The following is a 26,882-nucleotide window of genomic DNA, read 5'->3' on the forward strand; positions in this document are numbered from 1 at the left end:
GGCCTGTGTTGTTTGAGGTCTGTAGTGAAGCCTACTCTGCAGCGTGGGGTTTTACCTTATCATCAGTACTTGTTTTCAGCCTGACCCCTGGATGCCCTGTTAGGGGATAGAGTCCTGATTCACTTCCTTCTCAGAATTCTACTGCATAAACAAGCCTAAGCTCTAAGATATAAATAATTCTAACTCTAATACCAAACAGACTTCGCCACAGTATTGCTGCTATACCCTGGGAACAGGGAACGTGAAAGTGTAGGGAATTGAAAGGCCTGGGAGGGAGGGGAAGATGTCAGAATTTCTATGGAGAGTCTGGGGAGTTAAGTGAAAGAATTTGCATGCAAAGAGTATGGAAAATTCCTTCATGGCCCTTCATATAATAGGAGCTATTTCTAAGTGTTTCTCCCACCCACCTTGGGACACACAGAGGCATAAAATGACAAAGAAGCTCAACTTCTAATGCTAAGCCACAGTTAAATGCCATTTGGATGAGACGTTGGTGACATTTTCTTTTTAAAAAGAAGGTAGGTGCCTAGGAAAGTCCTAGTGGGGCAGTCAACACAAATAATAAAGACCCTCTGTGGCCAAGAGTGCTATGGGGAAGTTCAAAGGACTTAGATAACTCTCTACCCTCAAGAAGCCTAAACTTTAAGCCTCAGTCCAAGGAGTTAAGAGTTTGTTTGGGAGGAACTGGCTGAGCGAACATCCATAAACATGTATGCAAATGGGTGATAAACATGAAATCAAGTATATATACAATTAGTTTTATGTAAATCCCACAGGGCTGCAGAGATGGGATGAGGAGCAGATCTGGGAGAAATTAGTGTAGGCTCCCCGTTTTAAAAGAGGGGAACAGCTAAACTTGGAGGGATGGAGGGCTATTCCAGGCTGCAGGGCACAAGCTAAGAACTGGGCACAGCCACAGCAGGAACTTCACTAAAGAAGAGAAGAGTTGCGGGAGCGGAAGGAGCCAAGGAGAATGTTCAAAGAGGATTTAGGTGGGAGTGAGAATTGAGTGACTTCAAGAAGGAGAGGATCATGGATGCTTAAAGGGAATTATTCTTTCTTGCGCGAAGGGCAAGCTGGAGTCAGAGAGTTAATTCAGAGATTATGGGAGAGGTCTTCCCTTTGCAATAGCCAGCAGTAAACTAGTCTGCCATTCTGAGGAGCTTTAGTGATGTTCACCTTTCTAGTAGCAAACCAAGACCAGTGACCAACAGAGGGCCGTCTGATCGACCTTTTGAGTTTCAAAGTTGAGCAAAGTGGTATCTTCCCCCACAACACGCCATATGCCTCCATTTGCAAACAAATGACATCATTAGTGTCTTTAAAAAAAAAGTAACAACTTCTCCTGAGGTAGGTAAGTAAGAATCAGACACTATTTATTATCACAACGTGTCAAAAAATGTAGTTCACATCAGAGGCAACTTAGTTTATTAATTTGACTGAATTTTCTCCCTGGGGGTTTTTCCTTCCTGGGAAGTGACTTTAGCTGGGCCCCGATTCCCCAGAGAGCTTGGCACCAAAAGAGTTCGAAGCTGAGGAAGCACTGCTTCGGCTGCTGTTGGGAGGCCTGCTCACTCTTTGCAGAAGCACCCTCTTCTGTTCATCAGTTATTGATCCAGACGCTCGTATAGGCTTCTGTCTCCAGAGAGGGGGTGCAACAACGGGAAGCCGATTTCTGCGCATGGAATGTTTCAGAATGAAATGGTGCAGCACTTAAGGCAGCAGGGCAAACTCAGGACTCCCCGGTTTAGATCTCTCTTGATACAACAAGGGTAGACTTGTGGCATGTCTGCCATCAATTTAGTAAATAGGGATTACCAAACTGATCCTTCAAGCCCCCTGACCCTTTCTTACCACCCTCCCCCCCAAAATACCAAGCACAAACCCACACTGCAGAGGGTAATGGACATCCAATTAGTCAACCAAACTTATGAGGACGATGAGAAGCAAAACCGTGGCCACACGGCTGCTGTGCTGTTTGAGCGGACTGTGTCAAACAGCAAATGGAAAATTCAAGTTAGCCACACCATCCGTGCTATCCAAGTTTGCCTTCTGAAGGACTACCAGGCTAAAAGTCAGACAATATGGGTTCTCCCTTGGCACCGCCATGAAAGCTCATGCCACATGAGCACCCCTGGGGGGAAGGGCAAAGCGTGCAGTCAGATGGTCCTGTCCTGTTGTTCACTTGGCAGCCGGGATAGAACTTGATCGATTCTTCTTTTCAATGAGTTGATTAGGTGCTTTGAGGTCATGCGGACCTAGCCTAAATTACTAGGCGTGTACCCTTTTTACCACGCTTTATATAGCTCCATTTCCTCACCTGAGAGGTGTTGGTGCTGAGTAACCTTCATAATACTTGCCACCTCCCTTCCACCTGGGGACCCTAGGAGGATTAATTAGATAGTATCTGTAATATACTTTTGGCTCCTTGGAGAAAGATTCTACATAAAAGCAAAGTATTATTATTTCTAAGAGGGATGATACTTAATAGCTCCTTGTAGGATCATTAAGCAAATAGATTATGCTTCCCTTTAGAGAAATTATCTCCTAGTTTTCCTAATTCTTACTGTCTATACAACAAAATATACACTCAAAAAAAAAAAAGGCAGATTGCTTGGTGAAAGAGAATGGGGTAGATTTCTAACCATAACTCCAGAAGCTTGTTTTTAAGGACTTAGTTACCAAAGAAAATAGACCTACTATCACCTTTCCTCTGATTTTGTAAAGCGCCCTTGTCTCCTTTATAATAATTACATGGTAAAGACGGCTCTCCATTTCTAAGTTTGTTCATTCGGTGGCCTTTTGACCCTGCCATTGCTGAATCCTTTGATTAAATGGCATTGTAGTTGAGTAGCTGTTCAGAAATCACAGGGTCGTCATTGCACACATACTTGTGGTGATATTTTTATAAATTGATAATGTAAGTTATGAGTGGAAAATTTTAAATCCAAACTCCCGTCCACAGAAATTTCAGGGAAAACTCAAACCATTATTCATTTTATATTCGCCTCATTTTCCAGATTGTGTGAAAATTCCTTATTTGGCATTTAATACAAGCCCCGTCTTCAAATGAAACCAGATTGACGTGCCCTGTGTTTTGGATAACTCATTACAATGAGGTGCAAACTGCATGGGTTTCTTTCCTGGGTAGGTAGGGAACTGCTTGCTTTTTCTTTTTCTTTTTTTTCTGGCATAAAAATACCATGATGAGAATGAGACTCTTGCTAGGGGAAAGCAAAGCAAACACGAAAAAACTTGAGTCCTTAGAGTGAGTTGTTGAGTGAATTTCAGAGACGAAAACCAAGAGAAAATGTCTCGAGTGGCTCTCCGGGCACACGAAGAGCGTTGACAGCCCCCAGCCATCACATGTGGAAGCTCATGCGAATCAGATCTTAATCCATTAAACTCATTCACAGGAAAATGTAATGTAGGTCAGCATAGAGAGCAATGTGGTATCGTGTGCAAGCTCATTCACCATCCAGAGCACTATGCGTGGGGGCTTTCAGTGTGGAAGACTTCAAGCCAGTGTTACCAAAAACTAAATGTTACCAAAAGGTGACCATGGTATGAACTGAATCAAGAGCCAATAAGGACTGACGTAAGTGTCTCTAACACAGCAGTCCGAGTTAGTGCCCATCTCGCCTAGATTATGCATTTGAAGTACCCGCAACTTCAGTTCTGTCTCCTGATTCTTTCTTTGCATTCTTGGCCATCTTTTTCAAGCTTTTATCTTTTCCATTTTATTTTATGAGAAGGTTAACGCTTCTCTGAAGGATTTAAGCAAAACTCAGTCAACTTCTGTGGACAGTAGGGGCAGGAAGAAAGGAGCTGACAGAAAACTTTGCCCTGGAGAGCCCTGGTGGTTGTTTTTATTTTTTGCATCTCAGCCTCCTCAGCCCCACCCTCTAGGAGCGTGCCTCCAGCAACTTCGGGGAGCCACCCAGGCAGTATGACAACAGGGTTTGTGGGTTGTGTGTGCTCTTAGGATGGGTGTGATGAAAGGAAGGTGCCAACACCCTTTTTCCTCGTAACCACACGCTGATATAGCCCCTCCCACAACTCAGCTCCAACCCAAAACCATGAAAAAGCACCAGAAAAGAGCCAAAATGTAAACACTTTGAAAAAAACCCTCAATTTTGTATTTTGTCCATTCAAGTTTGAAGTCACCCATCTTTGTCACAGCCGTGGGGCCTAATGTTAGAGGTAAAATTCCTTGAGTGCAGTGAGGGCTTTTAAAGCATATTTCATAAGAATTGATTTTTTAAGAGCTTTTAATAAATTATGAAAATCAGGTTCATTTTAATGTCTCCACTATAAAGGTAAAACAATACTCATTGTAAAAATTTTGGAAAAGCTATAAAAGCAGAGAGGAAGAAAAATACTAGACATAACCACAGTTAAAATTTTGATATATCCCCTTCCAGGCCTTCTTCCCTTTTTCCTTCCTTCCTTCTTTCCTTTTTTCTTTCTTTCTTCTAAGTGCTCAGATTTTTCTTAAATCCCAAGTACTGTGTTTCCAGGCTCAAATATGTGGTATTTGGAAATATACAGCTTTAATTAAAACACAGGGATGAGTAAGGATGCACCTTACGTTACTCCTTAGCAATTCTCCAGCAGCTTCTCCACTCTCATTGACCAGAAGGGATGCGTGATGTGAGCTGGCATCTTCTCAGTCCCTGAAGCAACTGGAAAAATTGTGAGGGTGGCATCAACCTAATTGCTCTTAAGTAGATTAAGCCTCCTACTTCCGTGGTAAAACCTGCTGTTGACTGTCCCCATCTGCCTCCCCGCTCCTGTAGCCATTGTTGATTAATTGCAAATTTGCGTGCTTTAAGACAGAAGGGTGAATTCTTGTGCCCCTCTGGTGTTCTCTGTAAGTTCTCTGCTCGTTGAGGAAAGTGGAGCCAAGTGGGAATGCGGCCAGAATGCAACTGGCTTTCAGATGCGTGTTCCTGTAACACATCTTAGTGCTATATTTGTCAATGGACTTAGGGCCTCAGAGAACTTTCCAAGGTGAAAACCTAACATTGCTTCCATGGACGTTGAGGGTAAAGCCCTTAACCCTGCGACTTAATGAGAACAAAATTAAGTGCTTCTTTAAGCAGCTTAGATTTATCTTGTCAATATAAGTGATGGGAGGTTTCTTTGTGTGCTTTAGAAAAGAGATTGTGTGTGTGCGTGTGCGTGTGCGTGTGTGTTAATCTAAAGCATCGTCTCCTTGTTTCATTATGTCACCATCCACACTGTTCCTTTATGATAGACAGGGTTCATCTATTCCCCTGCTCTAAACTTAATTACTTTGCAATTAATTCTTTGTTGAAAATAGCAAGGCTCCTAAACTCGGAACATCTCATTGTGAGAAAGGCTGTTTATGGATAGAGGTCAAGAGGACATATTGGAATATTCCGCAGCACTGCCACAGATATTTTGAATGAAAACAGCAAGAGAGAGAAAGCCGATTCCAAACAAGGTGGCCACGGAAGGCGAGGGCTTCCTCCCAAAGAGATCAGAATTTTAAACATAGCACCATAGAAAAATCTCATTCCAATAATCTTCATGAACTAACATTTTTTAAGACCTACCCTATGGCAAGCACTTGTGCATGCATTGTTTTAGTTAATCCTTACAAAAATCTGCCAAGCTAGGTAATATTAATACTATCTTATACAGGATGTAATTTCTTAAGGTTAAACAGATACCCCTAAAGGAGTTCATTCCATGTGGTCACCGCTGAGTGGTTGGCATACATAAGATCATTGAATCCATCATGCCCCTTTTACAGGTGAGAAAACTGAGGCTTGGAGAGGGCGAGTGCCTTGCCCAATGTCCCGCAGCTTTGGTAAGTGCTGATCACAGCCTCAAACTCAGTCCTCTGCCTGTGCTCTCAGGCTAGAAACCTAAACTACCTCCTTCCCAAAGCTCTCGTCCTTATCCTCCACCAGCCTGGGAAGACAGTCTTTCAGGGGCTTTCCTGCATGTTAATTGGTCAAATAAGAGTTCCTCTGTAAGGACTCAGCAGAATTGCAGAAGTGTGACCTTTCTAAGAAGTTGCCGTTGTCTCACAGCATTCTGGGACCCGTGAGGAGTCAGGGGCTGCTGAAGCGGTCCCTGCTAACCTCACAGCCCTTTCAAAACGCGCCCTCGTCAGACTTTGGAGGTCAGTGGTGAGCACATTTGTGATACAGATGGAGAAGCGCACCATCTTTCTCTCATACAAAAAGGGGTACCTCAAAAGAGGATGAGGAAAAATCTGAGCCTTCCCGGGCAGGGCCAGGGCAGTCTGTAGAGCACATGCTGCAGTGGAGGGTCTGGGCACTGCCAGTGTTGTGCATGCAGCAAGAGAGAAAGATTGCTGAGCGAGTGAATGAGTGAATTCTCACAGTTCTAAGGGCAGAAGAGAGGGAGTGCATTGGTGAGTGCTAAATCCTTTGCCCACTTTACCCCAAATTTAGAGAAACTGAATCTCCAATTAGAAGTTTCTCTGTGAGACCACGTAAGTCAGTGCTACCAGCCCCTTCCTCCCTGAAAATTCTCTTAACTTCTGCAGACCCCTCTTTCCTTGGTCGTTCTTATTCAAGCTCCTCTTCAGAAACTTAACATATGCAGCATTATATTATGTGTTACGGCACTTAACTCACATAAAACTCCATGTTTCTTGAAGGCATTCCCTTTTTTTTTCCTTTTATAATTTTTTTTTATTGAGGTATTATTGACAGAAGCATTCACTTTTGATTCATTCAGCAAACATTCAAGAGATATTTTCTAAGGAGCTAGTATGTGCCAAGCATAATGGCAGGAGCTTAGGCTTCAGAAATAAACGATATTGTCCCTATACTTAATTGGAAGGATTCATGACTTATATCTTTGGGAGTGAGGACAGTGGGTGATAGAGTGTGAATAAGGCAAGTGTGTAGATGGATAAGTAAACAAAAACAGTGTGGCGTGATAGCTACGAAAATGGTAAGCACAGAGAAGAGAAGGCAACTTCGGGGAGAATTTAGAAGAGGTGCCCCTTCTTAGAGGTGGATGCAGACTTGCACCTGGGCTCATGGATTTGGGAAGGAAAATGTCCCCGCCCATCCCTTCACCAATGTCCTTGAGCTGTAACCAAGCTGCACAACAGACCACAGACCAGATTAACGGTGCGCTGGAGAGAGAGAACCAACATAGCTTGGGTGTGATAAAGAAGTGAAGCCCGTACTGAGTCTTGAAGGGTAAGTGGGAATTAGCCCAAGAAAGAAAAACGAGATCACATTTCTGGCAGATGAAAGAGAAGACCAAAAATCTCAGAGGTCTTTAATAACATGGAACCCTTGGAGACCTGTAAATACTGAGAACTCAGTTGACTTTTTTCATCGAGTAACTTCCTTGATGCCTCGAATACAGCATCATACTGGGAAACGTTTGTTGCTGGTGAAATACAGCAGCAAAGATTCCCTGACTTTTTCTCTTGCTTTGTCTATGGAGCTGTTCTTTTCCCCACACAAAGTAAAGGATGAGTAGGCTATTCTCAGTTCCCACACCCATAAGGAGCCAGTTGAAAGTACTCCTTGGATCCCTGTTCCCTAAGAGTGGGATGAAAGATTTCCCCGAAGCACCATCACATCAGCTCGTTTCCTCTAGTTTCTGCAAAGCTAAAGATCTTAGGGACTGAGGCTATGGTCAGACAGGATCAAGGTCAACCACCCCGATCCCCTTCTCTTACAGCAAACTTTACCTTCCCTTAAGGTTGGTGTCGCTGCTGAAAATCGTGTTCTGCAGTACCTCTTTGCTGGCAATTGTCCTGGAAAAAAGGACTAATAAGGAAGGGTTATTAAATTTTAGACACTTCTGAATAGAGTGGTAAATTGTTATTCAAATTCCATTTGATGCCCAGTGTGCACAGTATTCTTCACATGCTTTAGTTTTTTCAAACATTGTGTGCTTCCTCTGCTCCTCCTGTTTCTCCTAATGAGCACAGTTCCCATATCTGGGGAGGGCAACCCTCTCTGCAAGGTCCTTCCTGTCTCTTTGACCTCCCTGGCTTTCCTCCTGGACAAAAAGCAGATCAGCTAGTGGACTAGCATTGTTCTCATCATGTTCTATGTGCGTCTTTTGTGTGAAATCGGTGAATAGAGCTCTCTTAGCTTCTGGAATATAAGTCAAACTTGGGTAACTAACACACGGGTAAATTTATTGAATTTATCGAATCAGCTCTATTTGAAAAACTACTGTTAAGTATTAAAATATCACCAGTAATGTTCATTGTGGGCAAATACTAAGTAGAGTAAAGATAAAAGTGAAACTTTCGATGACACCCGTGATCAGTTGGAGGAAGTGTCAAGCATTGGTGCTACAGTTCTGTGCTTCTCCCCATAATCCCTATTTTGCACAGAAATCAGGAAACATGCCCAGGATTACTTAGTAAAATCAAATTTGAGAAATGAATGCTCCGAATCTTAATGTTGGCCTCATTTTCTAAAGAAGTGGTATGTTGACTCCAATTCTATACAGAAAGTTTTTGGGCTAGATTTGGCCCCAAGCCTTTTGATACTCCAGATTTTCTTCTGACATGACAGACATAGTGACGTACCTCACTTGAGAGGAGAACAAAGAAACACGTCAGGCAGTTTGTGTATTGTTTGGATTCAAATCTCAAGAAATGGAGTGGAATAATCTATCTATACGCTAAACTAAAGAAAAAATGAGAAAAGTGTATCTAGATGAATGCCATCTGAATTTTAAATTAAATATGAAGAATAAAATCATAAAAATAATTTTTGAAAATATAGCTGAATCTGTTTTTGGAATAGACGAAGTCTTTATAGTCATACAAGCAAAGACAGAAACCGTAAATAAAAGACTACTAGACTTGAACCCACCCATTTAAATAAAATAAAATTTTTAAAAATTTGCACGTATAAAAAAAGACGAGGGGCTGGCTCCGTGGCCGAGTGGTTAAGTTCGCGCACTCCGCTGCAGGCGGCCCAGTGTTTCATTGGTTCGAATCCTGGGCGCGGACATGACACTGCTCATCAAACCACGCTGAGGTGGCGTCCCACATACCACAACTAGAAGGACCCACAACCAAGAATATACAACTATGTACCGGGGGGGCTTTGGGGAGAAAAAGGAAAAAATAAAATCTTTAAAAAAAAAAAAAAAGGCGAAATTTAGAAAGAAAAAACAACATATGATTAACTTTACAGAATTATTACAAACTGGTAGGTAAAAGACTAATACAGTAGCCCACCCTTATCTGCAGAGGATATGTTCCAAGACCCCCAGTGGATACCTGAAACCACAGATAGTACCAAACCCTGTATATACTATATTTTATCTTATACGTACATACCTATGGTAAAGTTTAATTTAAAACTTAGGATGTAAGGGATTAAAAATAATAACTAATAATGAAATAGAACAATTATAACAATATGCCATAATAAAAGTTACCATAGATCTCAGCAACCTCAGCATAGGATTTTTGCTTTCCTTATTAAGTTGAGGGCTTTCACCTTTCACTTCAAGGTAGCACTTTACAGCTTCTCTTTGGCATGTCAGAATTGCCAGCATCTCTACTCTTGCACTTTGGGGCCATTATTGAGTAAAATGAGGTTGCTTGAACACAAGTACCACAGTTCTGCGACAGTGGATCTGATAACCCTACTAAGTGACTGACAGGCGGGTAAGGTATACAGTGTGGATACACCGGACAAAGGGATGATTCACGTCCTGGGCGTGATGGAGTAGGATAGTGCGAGATTTCATCATGCTACTCAGAATGGCAAGCAATTTAAAACCTATGAATTGTTTATTTCTGGAATTTTCCATTTAATATTTTCAGACCACCGGTAATTGAAACCACAGAAAGTAAAACCTTGGAGAAGAGGAGACTATTGTACCACAATACAAAAATAAGCAGGGATTATGGACAGCCGGTTAAAAGAGGAAATACAAAAGTCAGCAAACTTAGACAAAACAATCTCATAAGTCAACAAAGAAGTGTAAATTTAAAAAAGATACTTTTTAGTCAACTAAGTATCAGGATTCATTTTTCAAGATAATGTTCAGTGTTGGGGAGGGTGTACCTACTCCAGGAATTATAAATTGATAAACACTTTCTACAGGACACTTTAATGATATATATTCTTTTTAAAGGTTAAACTTTCAAGAATGTACTTTTTAAAAAAATCACAAATGTCAACCAAGATATATGTAACAAGGATATTTATGGTAGAATTATTTTTAATAACTAAAAAAATGGAAATGACATGAAGGGCTATGATTATCAATAAGTGGTGGAGTTAATGGGGGTTTTAATTATCTCCTCAAAAAATTTGTCTAAATGTTCTGCAATAAATAAGTATTGCTTTCATTTTTCAAAAATGATGATGCATCCTTCTTAAGAAGGATACTGGAATGCTTTCACGGTGGCATAGCAAATAGGGGGCAGGCAGTGGGAGTGGTTAGCCTAGGGGGAAGGAATATTTTATAACTGACATTGCTTAGAATTGTCAGCCCATGGTAATAATCAAAAGCAAACCAGCTTTTAGTCAGGCTCTGTATTGTTTTTAAATTATTGCCTGCACTCTGGGCGACGGCTCCCATGGCCTTCTCCTCTCCTTGATATATGATTGTGGCTGCTGAGGCTTCTGGAAAGAAAGAGGAAGGGGCGACACCTCCATTTCAGCATCAATTATGTAAAAATCACTTGAAATTGGTACTTTATATCAGTTTCTACAAGAAAATACATAATCACTGCATGGCTACAAACACGGAAGCGCTGTTCCAGCTTACCCAGGTGGGCCTGCTTCAGGATGGAGTGGCAGCCTTGTAGGCTTTTGTATTCTGCATGTCTGTGGAGTCCCACCGGAGCCTCGTTTGTCCCATCATACAGGAACTTCACAAGTGAGAGTTGCTGGCTGACAGAGAGGTATAGCTCGCATCTCTCTCCCAGAGGAACCGTGAATGAGATACCATATAATATGAATGGATATCCCCCTAGGCACTCTATAAATTTATTATAAAGCACCGGATTTTGCAATAGCAAAAATAACTTATGAAATTTGAGGAAAGTGTAAAAATGTGAAATTTATGTCTGTTCAGGGTCACCCTAGACCACAGATTCTCCTGAGTAACAGGCCTGATTTCATTAACACAAGAACAGGCCTTATTTCAGCCAGATCAGGCAGGAATACTGCGACGTGTGAGTGGCTCTGAAGCTTCCAGGGTTTGGGAGCAGGAAGTAGACATGAGTCAACCAACTCTTCTGGAAGGAAATAGCAAATGTGTACAACTCTGTAAGTTGAGGCAGTAAGAACAGGTGCTTCGACAATACCTTGTTCACTTTAAAAATCCACTTTGTAAAAGATCCTTAGAGAGGTCAGATTTGAGTGTGGGGCTGTACCTGGAAGATTCGGGTTGGGGGAGGCCTCATTTGGGCAGCTGTGTGTGAGATGTATAGCATCTAACTTAGGCTTGTCGGTTTTGCAAAAACAGTATGTTGGGGTTGACGTAGCTCTTTAGATGTTTATTGTTCCAACTGGCTTGGCGTTTAGTTATCTTTTAAGGAAGTCATAAGGAGAGGTGAGATTTGTGGTACGGAAATTACTCAAAATCCTGCAAAAAGCAATGCATACCAACTGGAGTTATTTTCAGTTCATTAGAGCTGAAAAATCTCTCCCCCATATATTGTGCCGGCCAGTCAGGAGTGAGGGCAGAACATAAAGGCTCCCTCAGAAGACCGGCCCTTGTTTTTGCTCCTGTTAAAAACCCCTGAGAATCTCAGGAAACAGGGTCCCTGTTTCAGGTGCCCACCCTAAATGCAGGTACTGTTTGTGTATTACATCAGTTTAATGAGAAGACCATCTCACACTCATTAAGTTGATTTGAAAAATGATCGGAAGCTTCGCGACAATGTCCTTCGAGAATATGAATGCCTCCAAGGCTATATCCATTTTAGGAAAACCAGGTCTCTTACCTTTGCTCTGGCTTCACCTCAGCATTTTCTTCTGCAGCAGAAATAATGCATTTAGTCATTTTGGAACAACGGTTTAATACATTAATGATTGCAGGTGCTGTCCCTGGAATTTTGGCTCTGCAAACGTTGTATGGTGAGTGGGTCAAAGACAGCAAGCGAGGGTCATGTAGAGTGAGGGTTTTACGGAACCAGGACGCACTGCAGTGTAAGCAGAAGCACCCCACGTAATTACAAGAGGTGAGGAATACGTGCTATGTAGACCGTCAAAGACACATGTGGCCATGTGGTGGGCTGCAGGAAGGAGAGGGGAGGGTGGAAGGGGTGTCAAAACGATATGAAATCAGAGAAATGCGGGCCTCCTACTCCTTGGCTTTTGGAATTAAGAAGTTGTCATACAATCCAAGCCAGCAGCTTGAGGGGATTTGGCTAATAGTTAACTTAATTTTTCTGGAATGTCCTTTTTTTCTGTAAGTCAGCCTAAGTGGAAAGTGGAGCTCTGGTCAATGAATCAAAGGTGGGCGGGGCCGGCTGGGAGGACCAATTCCCCCTGGATCCTATACATGTTACTCCACTCCTTGGCTGTACTTCGAGTGCAGATTAAATGAATTGTTCCCATTAGCGAGCTGATAGCAAAGCCCTTTTAGATGAAGGAGACTCTGTACTTTGAATGTCACCGTGAGGAAAAGGTAGCCCTCATAGAAAAGTTGACAGTGCCACTTGTGGCAGTATTTTACTGTCATTGTTAAAACTATATAAAATGATGACTTACAGTAAGGCTCAGAGTTTCAGCATAATATATAATAATAATAAGACTTCTGTCAGCTTAGAAGTGATGTCGGATTTGTCTGCGGCTTGATGGTTTATCTGAGGCAGGGTGGTTGTAGAAGCAGTGCTTGGTGCCAGACGTGCTGTCTGAGGCTGACTCATTCTCCTGTTGATGCTCCTGACTGAGTGCATTCACTCTGATTAGTCACTTCTGCCTTCATTTGCTGGAACTAAAATCCTGCAAGTTTACTTGCTTCATCTGTGTACCTTTGATAGCCATATTTAAAGCATCCTTTAGTAAATGACACCAACGATGACTCTTGGGGGAACAGTAAAAATCAAGAGGGTGTTGAGTTGGCCAAAAAGTGCCTGATGTCTGAGTTCAAAGCCGTCCGACCTTTACCATATTGGCATCAGGGGGATGACTTGTTTTGTTTGTTCTGTTACCTTGGAAACTGAGGCACAGGTTTCATTTGAGCAAATAAAGAGGAAGAGAATCAGTTATCTTCATCATATAGTAGTTGTAGGAATTATTTGGAATATTTAGATAGTGTATGAGGATCTTTTAAAATACAAATGGTCGATATGTTAGTGGGGTGAAAATATATGAGCAGGAAGAGGTCCCTGTCACGTACATTCTGTGATGGACATAAGCACCTGAAAAAAGTCAGCAGGGCCTCAAGTGACTAAGGATGAAAAGAGAATGTGCTAAGGGTTGGGCTAAATTAACATAGCCTGTGTCTTTTCAGTGCCCCCCCAAACAAGTTTTGCTCTTGAAGCTCGTGGATGTGAAGAGCAATGATTGGGCTTCCCTAGGGAGAAGAGATGATTTCTGGGAACATGGATGGGGCTCATGCAAAAGGGCTGGCCAAAATGGAATTTGGGTCACCAGTTGAAGCTTTGGCTGATACTTGTACTGCTGGCTTTCCCCCTCAGCACCATGAGTACACGGACCATTGCTATCTTGTCAGCTCTTGTATCCCCGTCACCTAACCTAGTGCCTGACAACATGGAGCAGGGAGAGAACAATCACACAGCCAACCAGGTTGTACAGATGGCAAGTCTGAGTTTTCGTACTTGAACACATCCTACTTTGAGCCGAAAGATCAGATTGTTTACACGTTGTCCATTAATGAGATGGTCAAATAGTTTCCAGCTTCCCAGGAGCTTTCCCAGAAGCAAGTTCCTTTGCTTCTGGGACCAAATTAGTGACAGTTCTGAAACTAGAGGTAACTAAAGCTACCTCATTGGATATGGGTTAATGTCTCAATTCAAAAAGGCACGGAGAGCGCTGTTTTAACGTCGTGTGGGTGAAGGGCAAAGAGTGGAACACCTGGCTGTGGCAGAGCAGATGCACATGCATTTGGATAATATCACAGGAGTCCAGTCTCTCAGCCTGGTGGCTAGGAGTGTCCTTGAGGCTTGTGCAAGGCCCCTCTAGTCTCTTGTTCACAAATCCAAGGGGTAGGACAGAGGGGCACAGCCGTGCACCGTCTAAGCTCTGGTTTGCCAAGCCCAAACTGTACAAAATGAGAATGGACAACCAGAATGTAAAGTTAGGAGAGCTTATCAGTGAAGATTAACTCTGGTGGAAGGGAGGGGAAACCACAGGGAGCTCTTTGAGCCAGAAGACAGATGTTCATCTCTGATGCATTTTGTTGGATGCCTTTGGTTCTTGGTGTAGACATGGGAATCCACTTACTGGATTCAGCCAGAGGAGGAAATAACCACAGTGATCACTGAAAATGTCACATGGCTGAACTCTGGCCCCACCTCTGCCATACAGGGGCCAGCTGACCTCAATCATGCCCCTCCACCTTTCTGACACTCAGTTTCCTCACTGAAGAATGGTTTAACAATATCTTCACTACTTACTTCACCAAGGGAGATGAGGAAGTCAGAAGGTGGGTTGAAAATGTGCTGCCAACTGTATGACAGTGAACGTTTTTACAATGGTTAACTGCAAGTTGTCCTTGAACAGCTTCAAGTGAGTTTTAAAAAGTGAGACTCCAAAAAAGAAAAAAAAGATGGAGAAATGCTACATCTTGTTTGAATGCGGATCAGATCACTATTCTGAATGAATTGAAATTACCTGCAAAGGACCACGCTGCGAGTTAGCAACAACCATCTGCCTTAAAATAACCGCTTGAGAGAGTAGCCAGGATTTCTCGGGTTCTTGTTTGGGATCATTAACCAAAGGGACGTCTGATTCTGTTTAGGTTTCTATGTAGTCATGGTGGCCTGCTTTTAAGGGTGGCTCCTATTATATGCCACTGATGGGACTTTTCATCCAGCCAACAAAACATGAGCTGCTGAGAACAAAGAGAACCGAGCGAAAGATTGTCTAAGAGGGCAGACCCGTCGAAACTATAGTAAAAAGATGGCGAAGGGCCGTGGGAGAGGCAGGTGGGATTCAAAGTCAGGTCTTCTGATTTATTTCTACTGCATGCTTCCTTCACACGGCCCTAACAAAGTCCAGTGCTCCCTCATCAACCGAGGACGTTATGTTCCTAAAATGTATCAGAGGTGACAAAATCATGATTGGAAAGATTAAGACCTCATTGAAAACAAAAATTTCAGGAGGAAAAATCCAAGGCATTAAATATTTCTTTTCATAAGTAAGATGAAATGAATGACTAAATAAATGCATGTTCTGAAGATGTCTGCTCCCGGGAGCATTCGAACCTACTCTAGTGAGTAACACTTTCTTCAGCTGTTGAAGAAATACAACTGCTGCCTCTTCACACGCACGGGCAGAATCATTCACACACTTTATGTGAGAGAGACTGAGCCTCTCTTTTTTTTTTTGAGGAAGATTGGCCCTAAGCTAACATCTTTGCCCATCTTCCTCTACTTTATATGTGGGATGCCTGCCTCAGCATGGCTTGATGAGCGGTGCCCAGGTCTGTAGCGGGGATCCGAACTAGTGAACCCCAGGCTGCCAAAGCTGAGCACGCAAACTTAACTACTACACCACTGGGCTGGCCCCTGAGCCTCTTTTTGAAGTTTTCCAGGCAGTAAGGACTTTTTATTATGAAAATTTCAAACATACCTACAAAGAGAGGCCACAGTGCAGTGTCCTCCTGTACACCCAACACCCAGATGGAACACTTATCAAGATTTTGCCACACGTCTGCATCTACCGTTTTTTCTTTGCTGAAGCATTTTAAAGCAGATCTCAGACATTGTATCATTTCATCCTTACATATTTCATATTTCCGTATGCAATTACATGCCTGGTACTCTCCCATTCTCCCTTATTTGCTTTTCAAGGCCACTCAGAAAGGTTTTGTGGTTGTTACTTTGTTTTGTTTTCTGGACCTGCTCTGTAGCATAAACTCATTTTCCCTTTCTGTACTATACTCATACCCATGACTTGGACCCTATGGTTCAGAAGAGTATGAATCAAGAAATGATGCTGCATTATTCTATTGAAGAAGAATGACCCCAAACTCACATATCAAATAATAATAATCCAAGGATTTAAAATCTGGGGTATACAAATACACAGTAGAGCTATCTTGAAACAGTAAAAATAAAAAACTAAGTTTGGCAAAGAGTGTTTTGCCAAGCTGCTATTTCCTATTGGTACGAGCATAATTCAGTGGCAATGGCATCCTGACTTTTATGTTTAAATCACTTTCCATAGAAAGGAGATTGCTAAACCCAAGTCAACCTCTAAGCTGTTGTATCTAAGAACGCTGAGTCCTGAAATCATTGTTTGCAAAACAGCTTTCTCAGTCTCAGAAATGGGAGAGTTAAACTCCTCTGGATTGCCGTATGTGAGAAGTCACGCCAGCTCTTCTTCTCTTCTTGCTATAGCATATGGTTAAGTGGGAATTTTTCTGTAGGTTCTTTATTATCTCAGAGCCAATATGAGATTAGCTCTACAAGCTGGGTTATAACCTTTACAGCTTCTGTGTCAGGGATCCGTTAACAAGATCATAAAGATCTTTCTAACAGATGAGGCCCACGTGCCCTGTGTTCAGCTCTGGTAATGACCAAATTGATTTTATCAGAAGTGTTTAAAAGTGCCATTTTACCTTTTCTATTGATTGCCTGACCTCTGCTTTGGGTCCTGGGGTTGGTGTGTTGTCTCTCCCCCCTCACTCTTTGTATGTAGGCCTCTGGTTTCTCTTCACCTGCACAAACTTTTCCTTCTGCGCCTCCAGACCATCTCATTTAGCACTTGCCTCACCTCTCTGTTCCCCTTCTGTTCTCTGTACATTTCCAGGTGGCTAGGCTTCAGGGTCACAACCGGTAAACTAGATGCATGGCTTTTGGGAGCCCTCTTCATTCATTCAGCTGACAAATTTTCTTGAGCTCCTACTGTGTGCCAGGCACCCTTCTAAGCACTAAAAAAATACAGTAATAATGCAGGAACATGAAGTCCCTGCCTTTAAGAGTTGACATTGTTGGAAAGACATACAACAGCTATTTAATAGAACGCCAGAAGGAGAGAAACACTGTTAAGAAAAGTAAAGCAAAGTAGAGAATGGGGCGGGGAGCACAATTCTAGATAAGCTGGTTAGGGAGCATCCTGGGAGGGGGTGGCCTTTGAGCAGAGATCTGAGTGGATGGGAGGGAGGCCTGGGGAGATCAGGAGGAAAATCGGACCAGGCAGAGGGGATTGCAAGCAGAAAGGTCTCAAGGCTGAAGGAAGCTTAGAGCTCTAGAGAAAATTCAAGAAGGCCAGTGCAGAAGAGTGAGACAGGCCAGGAAGAGAAAGGAGGAGACGAGGTGGGGAAGCAGGCAGGCTGGATCGTGGAGGACCTTAGGAGCCATGGAAGGAGTTTGAGCAGGAGACTCATATGATCTGATAGACAGTTGAAAAAGTCAGTCTGGTATAAATGATGCAGGTGAAAACTCCACGGGTCTAACTGAGTGTCCTGTACAATTATGGGAAAACTTGAACACATCCAAACCTCTGAAGGCGCTAGGGAAGAATTTCTAGAAGCCTCTCTCCTAGCTTCTGGTAGTTGCTGGCAATTCTTGCCGTTCCATGGCTCATAGCTACATCATCCCAATCTCTGCCTCCATCTTCACATGACCGTCTCTGTTTGTCTTCCGTGTCTGTGTTTCCATTCATTATTTCATTTTATTCTCACAGTAACTCTGTGAGGTAGGTATTTTAATATTAACTTTCCTTTCTTATTATTAAAATTTTATTCATACAGTTTTATTATAGAAGTTTTAGAAAATGCAGACAAAGAAAATAAAATAAAAATCATCCATAATTTCTCCACTCAGAGATAATCACTCTCATTGATTTAGTGTATATGTTTTAGTCTTCTTTCCATACATGTTTGTTTGATTTCTTTCTTCTTTTGACAGAGATGGAATCGGACTATGCTTTGGGGCTTTGAATTTTTTGTTTCTATTAAGACAGCTAGAACATCTTTCTATACAATTCATTATTCATTATCTTAGTGATAGTAGAGCGTTCCACAATGTAGACATACCATGGTTTATGTAACTCGTCCAATGCTGTTGACATCTGGGTGGTTCCTGCCTAAGGTTTTGCTGATAGAAACAATGTTGTGATGAGAACCCTATGTACGTCCAGGATTACCTCCTCAAGCCTACATTTCTAGTGCTCGAATTGTCAGATGAAAGAAGAAAATTTTTTTTCCCTTTTTTTAGACATGAGGAAACTGAGGCTCAGAGAGACTAAGTATCTTGGCCAAACTCACTCGCACAGCTGGCAAGTGACAGAGCTAAGACTGCAATCCAGGTTTGCTGACTCTAAATCTCATGGGGGGAAATAGTTTGTCCATCTAATCTAATAATTATCATACTCGGTAAATTCTGTGAATGCAAAGGAAATCCCTTGGTGACTACTTTCATTTCTTGACTTGTCACCCAGACGTGGCCAATCCAGACAAACTGCCTAAAGTTCTGTCATCAGAGGCAAGTAGAGAGGCTACAAATACATATTTAATAGGCGTTTTCATCTTTCCTCTTCAAGATGATAATAATGTTGACATTTTTAGAAATCCTTTACAGACTCTTGATATCCTGTATGTTCAGGAATTATTGAAGCTGCCTCTCCACTTCTCAACATTCATTTGATATCCCATTGGATCCTGAGGCTTTTAGTGTTCATGGTGGTTCTGACAGTGGAGCTCATTTCCTTCAAATTCACAACCTAATTCCCATTGTTTCTACTTCAGCAGATTCCCTCTCCTTTCTAGGTGCTTCAGGACATGAGTGAATCCATGGAATTTTTGCCTCCTTTTCCATAACTAGTATACCTTGATCTATCCTTGCTTCTGCCTCCAGGAGCAGACTTTGGGTTGAGGGTGACTGTAGATTTCTTCGGGCATGACTTGCCCTGGCCTGGTATGCTGGCTAGGATTTATGCTCCATGAGATATGACTTAGGTTGTCTGCACAAGGGCATGATATATGAAGCGTCCATAGTGCCTGACTTGCTTTGGGGCCACAACTCCATAATCTTTGGGTCATCCTCATCCAACCCGTTCTGGTAGCTTCGCACTGGAGGATTGCAGCTACACTGTTTGACAGCATCCAGGCAAGTCACCTACAGACAGTTCAAGTCAGTACCTGCCCATGTTAGTGGCAGAGATAAACAATTTCAACAGATTTAAGAGGTATGTCAAGTAAAGCATTTCCTGGAAAAGTATGAAAAGAGCTGTTGGGGCCGGCCCGGTGGCGCAGCGGTTGAGTTCGCACGTTCCGCTTCAGCGGCCCGGGGTCCGGGATTCGGATCCCGGGTGCGGACACGGCATCACTCATCAAGCCATGCTGTCGTAGGCGTCCCACATATAAAATAGAGGAAGATGGGCACGGATGTTAGCTCAGGGCCAGTCTTCCTCAGCAAAAAGAGGAGGACTGGCAGCAGATGTTAGCTCAAGGCTGATCTGCCTCAAAAAAAAAAAAAGAAAAAGAAAAGAGCTGTTGATTTTTACTTGAGTTGAATGATTCACTTACAAGATAAAACTATTCAAGTCCAGATGGCTAAGCTGGAAGTGTTGATAGCTGTCAGTTCGCTTCTCTGCCAGAGCTTCAAGATCAAATTTAAGTCAACTAAGTAATATCTGATGGGCAGCTCCATTTTCAATATAGAGACTCAATAAAAGGAAATCAATTTGAAAGGACAAGAATTCTTATTATCCTTATTGTCCATTAGAACTGACCAAGCATTTGGTACCAGCCAGCCATAAGAGGAGCAATTACCCTCCTTAGGGATGGACTTTTCATAATGCCTTGAAGAGTAATCTCTAAGAGAAAAGATGAATATTTCTTAAATAAGTGCAATCTCAAATTTCTTTCTGGGATAGACTGATGGTCTCTTTCTGTTGCCTTTGCTGGGCACTAGGAATGTGGTTTTGTCCTTGGAACTGTTTTATCAAAGATAAAGGCAGCAGTTGAAAGAGGGGCTAGCTCTGGCCTGCCTGTCCAAAATTAAAAGATATTTCTGGGCACAAATGTCAGGAAATATGACCTAGAGATGGAAGGCAATCACACACACACAAATTTTTTAATTCCAAAAACAGAAAAAATTCCTCTTATCGATGTCCATAACCATTTTTCAAACTAAAATGAAATTTTTTTTCCACATTAAAAAGCACCTTGATTGGTAAAAGAGGTGAAATATTATTACTGAAACAACTCAACCTAGGCTCAAATCTAACATAAAGGAAACCTTGCATTAAAGTATTATTTATCTTCATAATTAGTATTTCTAAATGATTTTTAAAGGCTTTTTATGCAATTACAAAATGTTTGATTGTCGTAACATTGCTAATGCTTTGATGCCTTCCGCGTGTTGTCCTTGGTCCCTGCAACCCTGGCACATAATTTATTTCTCTTTTGAGTGAACTCTAAGCATTAGTGTCCATTAAGAATTTTTGAAACAAAGTCTAGAGATTACTTGGAGCACTTTCAGTAATATGTACTGATTATCATTAATAGCTCTTTTGTCCTAGACAAGGACATTGTTTTGTTACATCGTGTTGTTTGGTGAAGCCCTACTCGGACGGTTCCTGATCCACCTCCTGCATTGACTCTCTCCTTGACTGTGCGTGGAATGGAGTAACCTCATGGGACATCTCAGGATTCGGGGGTTGGGGGGGGGACACAGGGCCAGCACAAAGTGCTATTTTTTCTTTATGCAACAATTGTTAGCCATTCAAAAAAAAAAAAAGCCTAAATACTGGACCTTGGTTTTTCAGCTAGTGTTCATGAGCTGCATATAAATGCTGTTTTAACTACTAGCTCCTTACAATGAGGAAATCAAAAAGGAGGGAGCAAGTGGACCCAGGAGATGGCAATCTTTGCATGATGCTTGTTGATAATATGGCAGGAAGGAGGGTCAATGTTCCAGATTTTATTTTGAAACTTCTGCCTGAGCTCTCAAACGCTCATGGAGCAGATTATCTGTCTGTTTAACAACATTGCCCTAATGGGTATGCCGCCCAAGGGACAGCTATTTATCCAATGAAAGCGTCTGTGATTAGGAGCGTCATTAGGTGGAAAGAGGCCCTATGCTAGGTGTCCCACGTGAATTATCTGATTGAAGTCTCACTACAAACCTGGCACTGAGAATTTTATCCCCATTTTATCAATAAGAAAAATGGAGGCTCAAAGAGGTTAAGCCGTTGGCCCATGGCCTCACAGCTTGAGTAATGGGCATCTTATTTAATTCAGTCATCTTGGAAGGAGGGAGAAGAGATCTTGTGCAGGCCTTCAGATTTGGAATCTTCCTTTTCTAGAAATTAAACGGAGAGTCAATGAGTGGGGCTAGTGTAGACTCATGAATTGGCCAATTAAAGATTTTGTTAATTATCATTTAGCACATACATGCTCCCTGCCGTGCAAACTCACTTGAAATATGGAAACACTGACATTTAAAAACAAAAAGAAGAAAAAAGAGAAACCTCACTGCATTTTATTTTAGGAATTCTTTGTCATCTTTGTTTTTCTTTTTGTTTTTTATTCTAATGCAGAACTTATCCATGTTGAAAATATCTCTATCTCAACAATTGTTATCTCATTGTGAAAGAAACAACAGAAATCATATAAGCTGAATATTGGCAAAAGGGGCAAAAGGGCAGCTCTGTAGCTAGAGACTTGTCCAGAATGCAGGGCCTCTGGAAATGCTGGGTTAGTAATTGGCATGTCTGGGGAGGAGGAAAGATGACATTTCTTACCAAAAAAAAAAAAGTTAAAATAAACTTGGTACCCAGACAATTGCCTCGAAACCAAGGGACAATAAGAAGTCCATGAAGGAACTTAATTGCTCCAAGACTTGGCACTGATTGGAAATATCAGATTGCATTCCTAAAGTTCTCTGCTCTGGAATAAGTATAACTCTGAAACAGCTGATAACCGTGACAGTGATAAATCTGTGGTATTTCCATGACATTTCCTTTGCTTTACTTTGAAGCATGGTCGGCTAAATAGAGTCCGGCAGCCCTGCTTTGGGTAGAGTGTGGAGATTTTTCCTCTTAGTTTTAAAGGCATTAATTGGCAATTTAAAACTGCTGTCATATTGTTGAGTTAGAAATTACTCTAAAGCATTACCTAGAAATGTTTCTCTCTCTCTCTTTATATATATATGTGAACTGGGTGAAATATAAGGAGTCTCGCAACTCTATCAAAAGGTACCATTTTTCTGTAGCCCAGATAATTTTAAAATATCATCCAAAAGAAGTGTATCTTTTACTTATATAACCTTTTGTGGGTACTGCCTTCTTTCTTTTTTGGTTTTTAAAGGCAAAAAGAAAAAAGTTTCAGGGGGTTACCTTTGATTGTGAGCTACACTAGATTTTCTACAGTGCAAAATAGATGTCAGCCTGTTGCTTAGAAAGAGGAGGTTTGGTCTGGTAGCTAGAAAGCAGGGCAAGGAGCCATTGATCGATGAACTAGGAGGGAAATTAAGAAATTTTGTAGTTCAACTTTCTCTTTCTACAGACGAGAAAACTAAGGCTCAGAGAAGTTAAGTGACTTGCCCAAATCGTCCAGCGAGTTCACTGTTGGCTCAGGGTTTGTGAGTGCTTCGTGTTTAGAAAGTTGGTCCCACCCTATCCCTCTCCACAACTCCAAGAAGTCCCGATCTCTGTAGAGAGCGCCGCTCTGCTCCCTGGCCTGTCGGCGAATCTCTGGGGAGGATCCTGGTGTTCTTCCCAGTCATTTGGAAGTGAATCAAAACCTTCACCACTTGGTTCAACACCCTTTGGTGGTGGCGATCAAAGTCCTTTGCCCGTGCTGATCAGCAGGCTGGACAAGGCAGCCACTTGCCAGTGAGCAAATAGCTTCCCTTGATTTTAGAAAGTAGTGTCCCGTGGAGTTCAGAGTCCAGGCAGAATACTTACTTATAAGAGATTTGATTCTGTCTCATGCTCTCCTCCAGCAAATATGAATTTTCAAGTCAGAACACTTGGTCTGAGAACCAGAGTCCTGGGCTGCGAGGTGGTATGACACCCAGGGACATCAGGAGGAGCTATGCATAGCTTTCAGTAGAACATTCCAGTTCAACTTTGTTAAAATAAGACTGTGGGCTGTGTGGGCTGCCCACCCTGTGTCAAAGTAAATAATTAACCCTTAAATCACACTTCCCAACTTGTAAAGCTCTTTATTACACATTACTTACACATCCTTCTTTCATTTTAGTTTGCACAACAGCCTTTTCAGTATTATGATTGTATACAATTGTAAAGACTAGGAAATTCAGGCCCAGAGAACTTAAGTCACTTGCTCAAGGTCTCTCAGCCAAGAGGCGGGAAAGTGGATGGACTAAGAATGCAAGCTCAGGTCAGCTTGGCTCCAAATCCAGTTATCTTAAGAGCTGCCTTTAGAAAGTTTATTCTTTTCTGCTTCTAGGCAGAATTAGAGTTATTTGCCTCCTAAATACTCATCATAATTTATCTTTAGAAAACTGACTTCTCCGAAAATTCTTAATTCAGAGCTGCTGCTACTGGTAGCATTAGATTTGGATAAGTCTTTCCCCTTCCACTTAAGGACAAAAGTGGACAACGTGTGACTGCTGAGATCTCATTGAAGAGGAACTCCATGACTAGAAAGACAGGTGTCCTGCATCCTCTGGAGAAATGAGAAGAAAAAGGAAAGAGAAGACCCTCTCCCCCTCCCACCACCATTTATGGGTGAAGAAATGGCTGCTGGTCACAAACCAGGGCACACAGGCCTCTCTGTCCATCTCTTTCACCCAAGCCCTGGGGGCTTCCTGGTTTAAATGAGGCTGGGGGACAGGGCCCTGTAGGTTTCACTTACTTAGGGAGCTGAGTGCTGAGTGGTATGCTCCAGGGAGTAAGTAAATCTTTTTTTGAATATCTACTCTTTTGAGAGGCTCTATCTGTCCCAGGGTTTTTAAATACGTGCTGTGGACACACTACCGGTCCGACATTAACCTTTCACTGAAAACTTTTTATTGTGCTGATTAAACTCCTCTGAGCCTCGGTTGGCCCATCTGTGAAGTGAGAAGGATGTTTTCTGCTTTTTGTACGCTTCTTGGGAGTCCATTACCAGGCAGTACTAGAGCTTCTGCAGAGAAAGGAGGCACACAAATGCACGATGTTAGTGGGATCATAATTGTTATTTTTCAGGAGAGAAGGCGGAAGGGCATTCCAATAAATTTTCCAGTCATTCCATTAAATTTGTCATTTTTATGTTCATATTGTTTTCGTTTGCTTGCTTTTTCTTGGGAAACAGAATTTTGTCTTCATAATGGCTATTAAGTAAAAAAAAAAAAAATTAAATATTATGCACAGTCCTGTCTGTATAATTAGGACTTATAATATACTTTTCAAAAATACATTGCTTTCATGAGAGGCATGTGTTTTTTAAGCCTTTCTCCATAAAAGTGTGTTTATAATTTATTGATATATTTATATGTAGTAGATATAATTTACATTGTGTTTGTACATGTTAGAGTTGCCGGACAAAATACAGGAGGATTAAATATACAAAAAATTAATATCCGAAATTCAAATTTAACTGGGCCTCCTGTATTTTATCTGCTAAATCTGGCAACTCTTACATAGATCTATCCCCTAGTTACTTATATTGATCACTAATTGGCGTTAAACAAAATTGAGGCCCTGAGTTTGTGCTGCTGCCGCCCATGCTTTCTCCTGGAGACAGCTACAAGAGGTTTTAGCTCTGTGCTCCTGTGATCTCAAAGGTCAGGCAGGCTTCTTGGAAAGATTTTCAAAATCTATTATCAATGTAATCATCATGACAATATTTGATGAGAACACTGTCTCACGCTGTATAATAAATTTAAGCAGAAAAGTCAAAGCAGTGGTATTTTCATGAGGCCTTTGGATGTCAGGAGAAAAGAGTTCCACACTCAGCGAATATAGATAGGTCTGTTTTGGGCTGTGTTAAATCCAATTGTGTGGAGATCCTGAATAATCAGGAGTGACAGCATAAGCACTTTCTCTTCAAAGTGATTTTACAGAAAGTATTATTTCCTAAGGAAAGTACACGTATAGTTCTCATAATGCTGAAAGAGCACTAATGTATCAATTTATTGGTGTTGGTGTCATGTGCTAGAGTTGCAAATTGTATTCAGATTTTAAACTTTACTCACTCTTGCTGTTGGGGGAAGTTTCCTTCCCATGATAAAGCTGATTTCAAAAAATTCTAGAATACTTTTGTAGTTCCCCTATGAGAGCCTTCAAGGCATTTAGCAGAAGGTTCTAACTTCACTTTGCGAAGCCAACTCAAACATGGTGAAAAACAATAGTTTAGTTTTCCTCAATAAAAAGGAAAAAAAAAAAGAATTTGAGTTGGGCTATGTAATTTCAGCTTTCCTAAATAAGTCCTTTGGAAAATTGTGGGGGGAGCAAGTGTGTGATTTTGGTCTTGGCATACAACTTTGGAACTAACCTTTTTTTTTTTTTTTTAATGTCTACCATGGATTTTCATAACGGATTTCTTCCCTGTACGATATGTTCCATAGCTAAGTAATAGGTCTGATGTGGGTGCCAAATTTTTCAACAACTTTTACTTTCCAGAGGAGGGTTAAATAGTTCTCTCAGTAGTTTCTCTAAAAGAAAAAAAGTTTCAAGGTTTACCACAGTTCTTAGTCACAAGCTAAATGTTTTCAAGAGCTTTATTACTTTGAGCCTATTTAGTCTCAAGAATGTCCCCCAAGAAGAACAAAACATAAAGAGCTCAAAATGGAGTACTTCTGAAGCAGAGATAGTACGCTGTTTGAATGGAAGCGTGCATTCACATCATCTTTCTATGGACTTACGTGCCAAACCTTGCTTAGTTCCACTCGTCACCTGCTCTCTGTAAGTCATACTGGAAACATCAGGGGTGCTGACTCATGAATCCCTCATGGTTGCCTACAATTTGTGTTCATTTTGGTGCCATTTAGAGAGAAGTAGCAGTCACTCCCCTTCTGACCTTAATGAGGACAGACAGATATGTACATTTTGTGGCTATTTCCCTCCCCATTAAAAGCTATGCTTCATGTGAGCAGGAAGAGTCATTTCATTAAAAAGTAAACACAGAATCAATGGCCGTGGCAAATTAATTGCTCTGTTGCTCAGCTCACTCTTGTCTGAGTAGGTTGGCATCACTCTCTTGTGCCTTAAATCTCCCTCACTCTGCCTATAAACATGATCTTCTCCTCTATTTAAATAACAAATGAGAGTCTTCTCTCACTCTGTTTAATTACTGTTCGTGCTGCTTCTTTTTACCACAGAACCTCTTAAAACCAGTAGGTGATGCTCGCTCTCCCCATCCTTCATGGTTGCATTACTCTGGGGCAGGTCCAGTGACACTGCCATGTAAGATTAAGACTAACCTTGTCTCTACATCACCATCTAACAAAATGCCTTCCTAAATACACTGTGAATAATGTACATTCCAAGAAGTACACAGGACACTTTCTTACCTTTGTCATTATTTCTTCTCTTCTAGGTATCTCAGTAACGAAGAAGACACATACATGTAAGTAATGCATTTTTTTTTTGTCCAAAGTTTTCTGAAGAGCTGGAATTCGCATATGTCTGGCTGCTGTGACCCTTCAAAGTATAAACTAATGTTTCAGCTGTGATCCATGGTCAACAGAGGTCAGACTTTTCTACCTGTAGTGGTCGGCAATGGTACATCTCCACCTGTTTGTACTGAGTGTGTGTTAAAGAGAGTCTAGACAT

The 26,882-nt window shown here is 41.6% G+C and overlaps 1 protein-coding gene across 1 annotated transcript in view; it reads left to right on the top strand.

Annotated features, from left to right (window-relative positions):
• Positions 1 to 26,882, top strand: part of RORA (RAR related orphan receptor A) — a 687,966-nt gene that overhangs the window by 487,270 nt on the left and 173,814 nt on the right. Inside the window, exon 2 of the mRNA XM_023627995.2 lies at positions 26,647 to 26,676. Within this exon, the coding sequence (XP_023483763.2) occupies positions 26,647 to 26,676 (30 nt within the window). The remainder of the gene's footprint in view (positions 1 to 26,646; positions 26,677 to 26,882) is intronic.

The sequence above is a fragment of the Equus caballus genome, chromosome 1, assembly GCF_041296265.1.
Source record: "Equus caballus isolate H_3958 breed thoroughbred chromosome 1, TB-T2T, whole genome shotgun sequence".
Taxonomy (NCBI): Eukaryota; Metazoa; Chordata; class Mammalia; order Perissodactyla; family Equidae; genus Equus; species Equus caballus.